General features: G+C 37.0%; 2 protein-coding genes across 3 annotated transcripts; one reads left to right on the forward strand and one right to left on the reverse strand.

The window, feature by feature from the left end:
- Window positions 1-3,140: 3,140 nt before the first annotated feature.
- On the reverse strand, window positions 3,141-8,222 carry fam78aa (family with sequence similarity 78 member Aa). 2 transcript variants are annotated; one of them, XM_058374438.1, is made up of 2 exons: window positions 7,174-8,222; window positions 3,141-6,462 (listed from the first exon to the last, which is right to left on the reverse strand). In XM_058374438.1, the coding sequence occupies exons 1-2, from the start codon at window positions 7,452-7,454 to the stop codon at window positions 5,934-5,936; spliced, it is 810 nt and encodes a 269-aa protein (XP_058230421.1). In that variant the 5' UTR covers window positions 7,455-8,222; the 3' UTR covers window positions 3,141-5,933. The 2 variants fall into 2 exon arrangements, with proteins under 2 accessions (XP_058230421.1, XP_058230423.1); XM_058374440.1 differs by having other exon boundaries at window positions 6,717-7,313.
- A 655-nt stretch (window positions 8,223-8,877) lies between these two features.
- On the forward strand, window positions 8,878-12,002 carry plpp7a (phospholipid phosphatase 7a (inactive)). The gene is made up of 2 exons (XM_058374549.1): window positions 8,878-9,703; window positions 10,770-12,002. The coding sequence occupies exons 1-2, from the start codon at window positions 9,232-9,234 to the stop codon at window positions 11,156-11,158; spliced, it is 861 nt and encodes a 286-aa protein (XP_058230532.1). The 5' UTR covers window positions 8,878-9,231; the 3' UTR covers window positions 11,159-12,002.
- The last annotated feature ends 584 nt before the right edge of the window (window positions 12,003-12,586 follow it).

Consider the following 12,586-nt stretch of genomic DNA (forward strand, 5'->3'; position numbering starts at 1 on the left):
ATGTAATAATTTCCACATTTTATACATAATTTTTTCTACAAAACAGTGCGGCTTATATTTATATAATTTTCAGCAGCAGCAGCAGCAACAGCAGCATCACCTACTTCCTCAAAAAAACTGGTGGCTCAGTTGCCAATAAAACATTGTGAATTTCAGTATCAGTAATTCATCAGTCATTTAAAGAACAGTATGCTACCATACATTTACTGTCATTTATTAGACTTAAAGTTAACTTACTATTTATCCCTAATAAACAACTTTGGAATTATAACTTAATATGCTAATTTACTATGAAATGTACGATCAAAATTGTAAGTGTAAGACAACCAAATTGTAAGTGTGAGACAAAGTGTTGTCTCAGCAGTTAATCCAGATCTCCATTTCACCATATGCATTACTCACTCTCAGATCCAAGAGGCTTAAACCAAGAAGGTAATAGATGAAATTAAATGTTAGCCATGAACAACAATCTCAGCTCAATTGAATTTCAATTCAACTCATTGGAAATAAAGCAGCATTACAGAAATCTGGATATGAAATTTACATTTAATGAGATGTGTTAATGTGATGTCTTCATATCTATCTCAGGTTGCAAGACATTACAACAGTCCAACCTAGACGTAAATACAAAAAGCATGAACTACATAACCTTCAATTTAGATACTGCAGTTAACAATCAATGATCTTTTACTGATGCACATGATGCAGCTGAAAGACCATCTAGAGTTACTATGTAATCTGAAAGCTTACTTCTAGCTGCCTGTGGTCCTAATAGAAGTACTTCTGTCTTGTCAGAATTAAGTTTGAGAAATTTACTCATCATGTCTAATGTCCATTCCACAAGCTTGAGTCTCTCATTTGACTATTCTGAAGCATACGGTTGTCATTAGTATAACAATGGAAGACAATACCATGTTAACAAATAATTTTATCCAAAGGTAGCATGTATACAGTGGGCCTAAAACAGAACTTTATATTTTAATATGCCTAGAGAAGTCACCTTTATTATACATCAACAAACTAATAATGATCAGTCAAATAAGATCTGTGCCAAGCGAGGGCCATTTTCCAACAACATTTTCTAGTCTAAGGACAACATTATAATCAGTGGTGTCAAAAGCTGCATTAGACAAGGTCAAACAACACAAACAAGGAGACATAGACCTGACCAGGGACCAGGTAGGTCATTTACCACTTTAACCAATGCTGTCTTGTACAATGATGAGGCCTAAATCCTGACTGATTTTATGAATGCTATTCCTATGCATGCATGAGACAAACATGTTTGATAGTGGCCTAAAGTTGGAAACTGACTGACCTCTAGGTCATTTTTTTTTTCAATCAGTATTTTGACAATTGCTAGTTTAAAGAATTTAGATACATAGTCAGTGCTTAGAAGAATTGAATATTTACAACAGAAGTTCAAATTGTTTCAGATAGTATGTGTTTGAAGAAATGTGTAGATATGGTATCTAGTACATACTATAGATTAATGCTTATGTTGAGGAACTGAAATAAAGTCTCTAGAAGGGGAGTAAAGTGTTCTGATCTGATGTGGTTATATTGTCATCTACTGTCAGTTTCAAATTAAAATGGATTTAAATTAATAGTTCTTTTGTCTAAAGACAGCAGGCACAAGGCAATCCATGTCAAATGTGTCTAAAATAATATCAGCAAGTCTTTGACTAAGGTACGTTAAATGCTCAACATGACAAATATTCAGCTGGTTCAGTGTGTTCACCTTTATTTGTGATAAGTGTATGTTAATTAGCTCTCTGACAGAGAAGACTGCACCATTAGAGATGCACACTAGAGAGGGTTAGTAAGAGTGACATCAGCATAGTATCTGTAGCGGAAAGTCTGTATACCTTAGGGGGAGTTAGTAATCTTCCAACAATGGCATTAGAGCCCTCCCAGTGGGGTGAAGGGGTAAAGACTTGGTGGCATAATTACAAAGTCAAAGCTAATGCTAAGGCTCGCCAACTGGAGCACCACTCCTCTCCACTTAATGTCCCTAAATGATTTGCTCTCTTCAGTGAAGCACCCGCTGAGAAACCTCAAAGAGCTCTGGTTATAGGAGACTCTATCTTATGGCACTTAACATTAGCTAGGCTTTTAGGGGCACCAGCCATATTAGTTAGGTGTATACTAGAAGCCAGGGCGCCAGACATATCAGTAATCTTGGCATCTTAGGCAAGCATAGATTTTCAAAGGTAGTTTTTCACTTAGGAGCTAATGATATATGCCTTCATCAGCATTTGATAAGAGTAATATTGTAGAGGTATATAAATTAGTTAAGGTCCCATCCAAGTGAAGCATGGTGATGTGGCTTCCAGCAGGTTATGGTTGCTGATCTGCTGGATGCCTAGGAAATACTCTAAAAGCAATGTGGGATGGTATCCATCCCACTCAGGAAGATATTTCTGTCATTTCTTTCAGCATAGTAAATAGTCTTACAACAGGTCTAATTAATCAGTGACAATCCAGAGCCAGAGCCAGGGAGCAGACAAGCAGTCTAAATCTGCTAGCTGCACTAGAGTTATCACTTAGGTTCCACAAAATTGAGACTTCTAATGTAAAAATGCAGAAATAATCAAAAACTTGTTTTTGTTTTGTAAACAAAGTTTGTTTTAGTAGCCCAATTACTCTAAAATTAGATCATACTGAATGCTATACAAATAAAATTTTATTTAAATGCATTGAATGAATTTTGCCAAGAATTTAAAATTTTTTCATTATTAGTGGTAATTAATACATCATACTTGTACATCATTAATTGTACATGTATTGATGACTTCTGTGCTTCTGTGATGGTTTTATTCCTAGTTAACTTTGCTCCAGTGTTAATAAAGAATCTAGCTTGCCGTTGTTATCTTCCATTCGGGTGGAAAGGTATGCTGATCTAAGAGCTTTTTATAGCTATGACGGCTCTCTTTCCATGCAATTTTTGGAATACTATGTCATTTACTACTATGTCATATTTTGACATCATTTACAGTCCCCTTTGGAACTATTGGAACAAGGCATTAGAAGCTCGGGGGATGCAAACAAAAGATAGATATGAGACGAGTTTAGAATTTCAGGTTTTATTTAGATGTGCAAAATAACATAAAACATAAGACGTTTTGTATTATGCCATGCATTTAAAAAAAAGTATAAGTACAAGTAAGTCTTGAGTTAAATTAAAGCAAATGACACTAAATATTTGCATATTCCTTGCTTTCAATAACTGCATCAAGCTGTTATTATTAGTTTTTTTGGGGGGGGGTTTCTCCCAATAGTTTCCTCTTCAGGAAGTGAAGTGTTTGCTCAATTGAGTTGGAAGGTCTGTTGATTGACTTGTCCGGTCTAAAACCTTCCACTTTATTCCTCTGATAAATTCCTATGTTGAGTTGTCAGTATTGTACAGATCATTGTATGAAAAAGTTATTCCCAAATAATTGGGGTGGAAAAAATGTCCCTATAAATTTCTGAATTCATCTACCATCATGAATGACATCATAAATAAAGATTAGTGAGCCCCTTTCCAGAAACAGCCAAGCAAGCTCAAGCCATAACACCACTTTCACCATGTTTCACAGATAAGCTTTTATGTTTTGGATCATAAGCAGATCCTTTCTTCCTCCAAGCTTTCTACCCCTTAATTAGGAGTTAATCTTGGTTCCAAAATGTTCATCTCTGTACTTCTGTGTGAATTTCTGATTTTTACTGCTGATGATTATTTTGCATCTTGTGGTATGGCCTGTTTGAATGTGGGATTGTGATACCTTCACCCCTGTCCTGTGAAGGTTGTTGGTGATGTCACTGTTGTTTCAGGGTTTTTCTTCACAGCTCTCACAATGTTTCTGCCATGTCCAGTGTTTGTGCAATGTTTATGATTGATTTTGCCTTTTTTTCTTAGGTTTAAAATGCCTTGTATGTCTCCCATAGACAACTCTCTGAACGTCATGTAGGCTTTTTTTTTAACATATGCAGTCTTTACATGTGAAACTGGAGGCTAACACCAAGAGTAGAATCTTGGTTTCAGGGCCATTTATTGTTTAAACACTCAATCTAATACGACACTTCTGGGTACCAAGAAATACCTGTGAGTAATACATTCCAATAGTTTTTCTGCAAATAAATACCAGGGAATAAAAGCTAAAATTCTAAATTCATATTTTCATACTTATGTCTTGATCTCAGGTCCAAACCACTTCAGTCTACAGCAAAAACAAACAAACTGGCCCTGGGATTTCAATAGTTTTTGTAGTGGTCTGTTTTAGATTTTTTTAGACTGTTTTGCACATTTTTCTCTCTAAATATTTTTCTTTTAAGTGGATCTGTATTCAAACATTAAGCATTCAGTTGCCTGATCAGGTTCCAAGGTGTCAGACAACCAGTCAAAGATGGTAACTCTGGGAGATGGCTAAAACTATGTGTAGTAGCTGACATGACTGTATGTTTAATGCAGTAGAATGGCAATGTGCACATGGTATATTAAGAATAACACATTTTAAATTGGATGAGGTAATTATCTATGATAGCTTCAGTCTGGGATAATGTGACTATATTTTCTACATTTTAATCTGAATTTACTGAATAAACTTCAGTATTAAGTTGATATCCATCTCAGTGTTATTTGTATTTCTCATTTTAATTTGCAATTTAATGTTGATATTACCAATAAAATGTCATTATCTTTTACAGTTTTTTCATTTTCAAATAAACTCTAGAATTTTAGCGCTCATCTGTTTACCATTTATCGATGACAAATCTGGAGGAGTTCCTGTCCCATGAGGCCATCTTTTACCCATCTACCTTCCAGTTTAATCTGTCAGGTAGCGTAGCATGTCTACAGATCTACAGGTCTACAGTTTGTAATATCCAGACAGACTTCTATGCAAATATCTCTCTTCGATGTCCTTAAATATTTTTTAATTGTCTGCTTAAAAAGTATGACAATCATTTTGCAATGTGAAATAAGTTCTATATTCTTAATATTGATCCCCCTGCCCATACTGAGCAAAAACATACTGTATCTCATCGAATTAATGAAAAGGAAAAGGCAAAGAAAGATTTTTAACATCAATGCAGATGAGTCAAAATTGGGGCAGCTATGAGCAGTTTGGAATCAGGGCATACAGTCTCCACTGAGGCAGGGTTCCTATGTTACAACTATAACCACAGAGTGATTCTTGTAAACATTAAGCTTACATAGGACCTGTTGCATATAATCAAAAGTTTTTGAGAATTAAATTATGGAAAGAACTTGAAAGTTGGTAAAACATTAATGCCATTATCTTAGCAAGGATTTTTGTTCTATAGATGTTGACATGTTCAACCATAACTGCTAGACTCAATCATGTGAATAGACAGATCAGTCATTGAGTTGTTTTTTTTCCAAAGAAGTTGATATTTGTCAATAAAACACATACATATTTTTGCACACTGTTAAACATCAAAATCCGTGTAGAAAAACAGATGAAAATTGTTGAAATGCCATTTAGCACTAACCTGAATATGATCTGTGAGTTGTCCACCACTGCCCAGATGCTTTTCACATCACCTCATAAATTCAACATTGTCCCATACTATTATGAAATAAAGTCCAATGGCAGCAATGTTTCTAATGTATCTGGTTTAAATTCGCATTGATAAAATAATATTTCAAATATTTTCCCCACCCAAATGTAACACAAAGTGGACATGACTGTTTACAGAACTGCATGCATACAAAACTCTGAACATTATTAAAATAATTTAACAAATGGTAAAATATTAATACAGAGTGCTGTTTATCTGAAACCACACCTTAAATTCTAACATCCAATAAAAGATCACCAAATCAATAAATAAAAAATATACTGCTTAAGGAACAGTGAGAAGGCAAAGGTCAAACAATTAAGTCTTAAACATTCTTAACATTCTCAGTGTTTGTTTTTCCACTTCACTTAATACTTAGAGGGGATGACCACAACTGATTTCCCTCTTTTAGGCCTCCAAATTAGCACCTGAGCATCATTGGCATTGGGTTTGACCAAGGCATTCGGTGGTATGGGCTCATTTGTAGCCAAGATCTCTGGCTGTTCCTGAGTAAGATGATCCATGATGCGAGCTCTCTGACCCAGAGGCTTCTCAGGATCTACCTCAATAGCAAGCCGCATCCTCCAACGGATGGTCCTGAGCAGTACAATCTCAGCTGTGGACTCATTCATGGCCACCAGCCAGGTGGTGAAGTGCTGATCCCTATGGATGGAGCTCAAAAGTGGGGGGACACTGTGGGTGCCTGTGGGGATGCTCCATGTCACGCTGGGGCAAAAGTTGTCATTCATGCTCACAGTGAGAGAGGTGCTCTTCTTGGTGGGCCCTACTATGGTATATATCTCAGTGGTACAGCCATACCATGGGTAGTTCACTCCATCGGAATCACTGATAGAGTGGATGCGTCCATCTCTCAGCTCAGGGAGCTCCCAACTCGATCTACAGAGGTGAGAGTTACACAAATAAATGTAAGTTCTGAATTGAAACTCATCATAATGTAAAATGTTTCCACATTATTGTTATCCTTGTTTTATTTGATTAGCTTTTATTTTGTATTATTGCAGTAACCACTATAGTAAAAACAGCATCTCAAAATTCATATTTAAATGATCAAAAATTTTGCCCCATATGAGGTAAACATATAATAATAGTAGACTCTTAAATAGATGAACACTTTTGTATAAATGACTTACTAGAATACATGGAGTGAGGTCATCTATTGTGGAAGCCCCTTTCATTGTTATGAAAAAGTAAAATGATTGCATTTGGCAGACACAAAGGCATGCTAAAAAAGGCTGACTTTTGTCCTGCTATGGGTGTGTTAATTTTTTTCTGCCATTAAGGAAACAATCCCAGGAAATTTGAACATAAACATTACTAACATCCTGACTAACCATTCCTGTGAATGTCCATTGAAACTTTATGCTTCCTAAAGCCCTTTTTTCATATACAAAGACAGAATTAAGAAAAATAAACTGATTATATAGCCCTTTTTAAAGAATATCATCTGATAATAATTTTGTCATTTTGATCTGTTCTGATTAAACTAAATATCAAATCATTTGCCATTAGGGATTTGATATGGGATACGACTGTGTACATGTATACACAAACTGATTATTGGTATCTTGGTGCTTTTCATATACGTACATTCCTTCTTCTCCATAGTAATTGAAGAAATCCATTTTGTTGCATGCCTGGATCCAGCCCACAGTCCAAATTTCTTTACGGACCAATGGTGGCATGTGTACTCGGGCAGCAGCTCTAAAGTAGGGTGTACGGTACCTCAGTACTACATTGGACGACTCATCAATGACAGTAGGACTAGAATCGATAGAAGTGTTCAGTTCCACGACTCTAATGTTTTCGTAAATATTTGTGCCTGCACTCTGCATACACCCCATAGTGGTGACGGTCAAGCCTATTAGCATCCATTAGTATTAAAGAAGCAGCATTCACATTATTAGGAATACATACTTTTAGTATGACTTATATATACTCTTTCTACTACCACTAAGGTTATGTAGCAGTTGTATAGGCATATGTCCCACTAAGAACAAATATTTTAGATAGACAGATTTAGAGGTAAAAATAAATAAATAAATAAATTTAGCAGTAGGCTCCAAATGGCAGTGATATAAAATGAAAATGTAATGTCTGTAAATAGAACAATATATATATATATAATGATTACAGCAGCTTCACATTATTAATTATTAATAACTACAGTAGTAGTAACATTCGGCTAATACTGTTCAAAGACATGGTGTCACCTCACATGAACATCCAATAAATAATAAATAATAAAAGTCGTGCAAAAGTCCAAGCAACATCTGCTACACGGAGTCCTCAAGTAATGCATGAAGACCAGCTACACTAATAGTAGTAGCACCAATCTGCTGTGGTGAATGAGGCGCTGAATTCCGCTGCTCCTCACTTTAATAAGCTCCATAACGGGGTGGCGAGAAGAAAAGAAAATCTCCATGCACTCAGTTCAGCTCGAACTCGACATCAGGGCTGTTAGTTAAAGTGACAGTTTCTGAAGTAGCAGTGAATAGATGTTCTGCTGTTTCCCTCGGGATGGCTGAGGGATTTAAACTGCAAGTCGCGCTACTTTATTTCGCACTTGTGCTATTAAAGGCTCGGCAGGTTCCCTGGCGTGTAACGAAACCCTTCAGCTGTCAGGCTTTATTTCTCTCTCTCTCTCTCTCTCTCTCTCAAGCGCCTTAGATTAGACTTCCCCCTGCACCCTGGGTAATGTAGTTTTAAATATAGTAAATTATATTTACCCAACATTCTATTTAATTTGGGGCTTTATTGTAGTTAATTATAATCATATAGTCTTAACAGTTATCAGCTATATAACGCATTTTAACAAAGCTCTTTATAACAGATATAGAGTCTATTGTTGACAAAATGTCCATTACTTTCATTTTGAACAATTACTATATTGTGTACTAGATTTCTATGAGTAATTCCAGTTCATTTGTACCATCATTTAGGAAAGTATAGTCCACATTATAACCAGGTGTCCTGGAATACCAGAACTACACGGTCCCATGTCTTCTACAGATTTATAAGGTGCAATAATGTAGAGATGACAAAGTTACAATCGTTGTATTCGCATGTCGTGCATGCAATGGAATTTACATTTTATTTTTTTTTAGGATAAAAGCTGTCATTCAACTAGCCCCGGCCCCCACTGTGACATCACATCCATAAGGTCATGTGATTTTGACCACATGTGCTCACTGTGATGGCTTTAAATAAATAAACACAAGATAGTTTTGCCCAACACTATGTAGACATTTTATTAAACGGTAGATTTACTTGACAAATCGGTTTTTTTTTTTAAAAATGGTAACAAAAAAAATCTGTACATTTTGTTAGCAGTGGACTGTTACACATTTTTGAGACACATGTTGTTTTTATTCGTTTCCAAAGAGAAGTTAGGAGGTGTAAATGTAATTGTAAAACACCCTTCGCTGGCTGTGAGCACAGTATGAACCGCTATGTGGGTGCAATTCATGAAGCCAGTCAGTTGGCGTGTCTATTTATAGGAATAGACTGGAATAGAACTCGCAAGAGTTACAACAGGGCAACACACGATCTGGGCATGGACATGGTAGACCGGTTACCTGGCCACTCTACACAAAATAATCAGACAGACACAACAAACACAGGAGTCTACGCTAAACCCTGGCCTAGATGAGCAAAATGCCTACGAGCCAAACTAGATCTAGGACGAGAGACCGGAACAACGTGCTAAACAGAGCGGAGTTCATGTCTCTCCAGCAGCCATTGAGGAGCAGCAGTAATACCGAAGCTCGTGCACGGAGGCCGTCGCACAAACAGCCGCAGTATGCACACGCGAGCGGCGGGGACAACGCGCAGCAGGAACCGGGAGACAGCAGCAAGGACAGAAAAGAGGAGGACTGCATGCAGCTCAACCCGTCATTCAAGGGTATCGCGATGAACTCTCTGCTGGCCATAGATATCTGCATGTCAAAGCGACTCAGCGTGTGCGCGCACACGACCTCGTCATGGGGCAGCGCGCGCGCCATGGTCAAACTGCTCGCGCTTACCGGCCACGGCATCCCGTGGATCATCGGCACGCTGGTGTGTCTTACCAGGAGCAACACAATAGCTGGCCAGGAGGTTTTAGTCAATTTACTGCTTGGTGAGTTTGACTACCGGCAAAAAGGCACTGTGTTGCATGAACACCTGCAGTGCTCATTTGTGACCGATTGAAAAACGAACGCTGAATGAGTAAAATATACATCGTGTTAATTCGACATCGGATTATTTATTTATTTATTTTTGCTGTGAACAGTCATTAATTTTAACATCAGGAGCTACGCTCATGGTAAACATGCATTTAAGATGAACATCTAATAACTGTTGATGAACCGTTCAGGAATGAATCGATTCTGTAGGACTGACTCTTTTGAGTGAGCCGTGTCGATTCACAAGCTCGATTCAACATTCAAAACATACAGGGTCGAAAATAAGAAGAATTGCACTCCGGACGTCTTGCGTGTATTCCTGAGACTAGGTGTAATCATTTTACATCCATTTCTTATCTTATAAGCAGGCAATACGCTACTTTTTAGATTCACTAAAGATTTTATACGAGCGCTGAATCAAACAAATCCAATCGACTCACTAAAAAGGACAGATCGAAAGAATCGCGTCGCAGTAGTATTGAACAACCACTGTACGCAGAACCAAAACAATCAAGTAAAGCCACAATAGACCAAAAATATTCATTCATTCATTCATTCATTCATTCATCCTCAGTAATCCTTTGCATCAGATTATGGACCATTAAAACACCAGCAGACTAACAAGCATTGTGATTATTTATAATTTATGTTATCAATTTGTATTAGATAGTCCCATCATAAACTTCATATTCACATAATCAACAAAAAATAAATAAACAAGACAGTTTACAGCATACATAATGGAGGAGATTTTTAGGATGGAGTTAGGTTTGTAGGTCAGTAGATATGGGAATATAGAAGGGACAGAGAGAGAGAGAGAGAGAGAGAGCCATGTGACCCTTTCCTCAGTATATTGTGCTGATTCCACAGCTGACATATTACCAACAGTGAAGAGCTTTATGTTCTACATGGTAGACTTGTAGACTTTTCCCCAGAAATAATTTCACATTCCGTGTTATAATTAGACTTAGTGTTGTCTGCGCATCTGATAATGAATATGTACCAAACCTTTTTTCACAGCTCTCTTGTTGGATGTGATGACTGTGGCAGGAATGCAGAAGTTGGTGAAACGCAAAGGACCCTGGGAGATGTCACCCAGTTTCCTTGATTACCTGGCCATGGACACCTACTCCTTCCCAGCAGCCCACGCGAGCCGGGCTGTCATGGTGTCCAAGTTCTTGTTAGCACATTTGATTCTTGCAGTTCCTTTGCGCATTTTGCTTGTTCTGTGGGCCGTGCTGGTGGGTATGTCGCGCGTAATGCTGGGTCGTCATCACCTCACAGATGTAGGATGTGGCTTTGCTTTAGGATTTCTCCATTACAGTCTAGTGGAGATGGTATGGTTGTCTCCCAGCATGTGTCAGACTTTAATCTCTATTGGAACACTTAACTGGAGCCCCCTGTATTGATCAGAGTGCAATTACCTGCAGCCTTTTAATCAGTCTAAAATCTGTTGGCCCTGTGCCCATACTGCAGAGTTATAGTGATAATGCATTTGTGCATATTTGGAGAGAATTTAAAGTAATTTTGAAACTTGAATTAAACATTTTATTTTCTGCAAATTTATTTAGACCTGATTTATGGGAGGCAGTAGGGAAGCAAACAGCTGGGAAATTTGATAAAAACATAGCAAGGTCCATGCAATGAATTCTATTGTTTTGCATGGTTATAAGGCAAAAACATCTATGTGCAAAAGATGTGATGATTTGCTTTGCTTTTTTTGTGTTGTTGCGGTTCTGAGTGAGAGAATGTTTGCTCAGGGATTTTTTGCAACAGTCATATAAAACATATACAGTCCTATAAAATCTGTTTCATTTGAAAATGAAAATCATTTTAAAACACATTTTCTTCAAATATTGAAAGTAAGGAAAGGAATAGAGGGGGGGAAAGCTTGTTGTCAGGAAAAAAGGTCTACAGTGTTATGTATATACACATGTATGTACATTCGGGTTGATGAAGGATAAATGGCTAATTACTGGAGCTGTTTAACATACCTGCAGAACTTATGATTATTATGAGCATTTGACAGAAATGTTATGTTATAGTGAGAGAGAGAGAGAGAGAGAGAGAGTACCTTTATATTGTTTACTTATTGATATAAAGTATGCAAGAATGTTTGATAGAAAATTGAAACCCAGAAAAGTATTTTAAGGTAAAAAAAAAAAAAAAAGAGCATTGTTCCAGTAAATAATTATAATCCAGTGTCTTTTTGAATAAAGTTTGGGATGCAACCATCTGTTATCTGTTATTATTTACTGTCATTTTATGTGGTCCACTTATAATTGTAACAGAAATACCCAGTAATTAATAATACAAAAAAAAAACAGTTCAGTTTTATTTCTATAGCACTTTTAACAATGGACATTGTCGGAAAGCAGCTTTACAGAAATATAAAAAAAATGTTTATTTTACTTCATTTCATTTAATTAAAAAAAGAAACAGCAATTGTCAATGATGCCAGTGTTAGAATATTCTGTATAGTATATTTGTACTTCCTTGCAACTGTGTCTTATTGTTGTGCTCTAATTATATTCAGATAATACAAGACCTTTTCATGTGCAAACTGAAAGGCAGAAAAATCGGTGTCCTGTGATCAGGCAGGCGACAGGCACTAACTTTTGTTGCAGTGTTGAGGATTTCACAGCTGTCTTTGTCACTCTGTTTCTTCTCTGCAACAGTTATCAGGTAACACTGGTTGCACTGATCTCTGACTCAGCAGGCTATAAATACAAGTCCTCACCCCATGTTTTTCAACCAGTACACCACTGGCTGGAGAATATCACTGAGCAGTATTCAGTACACTGTCAGAGAGAATAAACAAAAGTACTAGATATTGT

The sequence above is a fragment of the Hemibagrus wyckioides genome, linkage group LG22 (genome assembly GCF_019097595.1).
Source record: "Hemibagrus wyckioides isolate EC202008001 linkage group LG22, SWU_Hwy_1.0, whole genome shotgun sequence".
Lineage (NCBI taxonomy): Eukaryota > Metazoa > Chordata > Actinopteri > Siluriformes > Bagridae > Hemibagrus > Hemibagrus wyckioides.

Bases quoted from the DNA above. Each gene is read 5' to 3' on its own strand.
- fam78aa (XM_058374438.1), bottom strand. From the start codon at position 7,454: ATGCTAATAGGCTTGACCGTCACCACTATGGGGTGTATGCAGAGTGCA. The intron at 6,463-7,173 runs GTACGTATATGA...TCACCTCTGTAG, and splicing joins TACTATGGAGAAGAAGGAAT to ATCGAGTTGGGAGCTCCCTG.
- plpp7a (XM_058374549.1), top strand. From the start codon at position 9,232: ATGAGCAAAATGCCTACGAGCCAAACTAGATCTAGGACGAGAGACCGG. The intron at 9,704-10,769 runs GTGAGTTTGACT...CTTTTTTCACAG, and splicing joins TTTAGTCAATTTACTGCTTG to CTCTCTTGTTGGATGTGATG.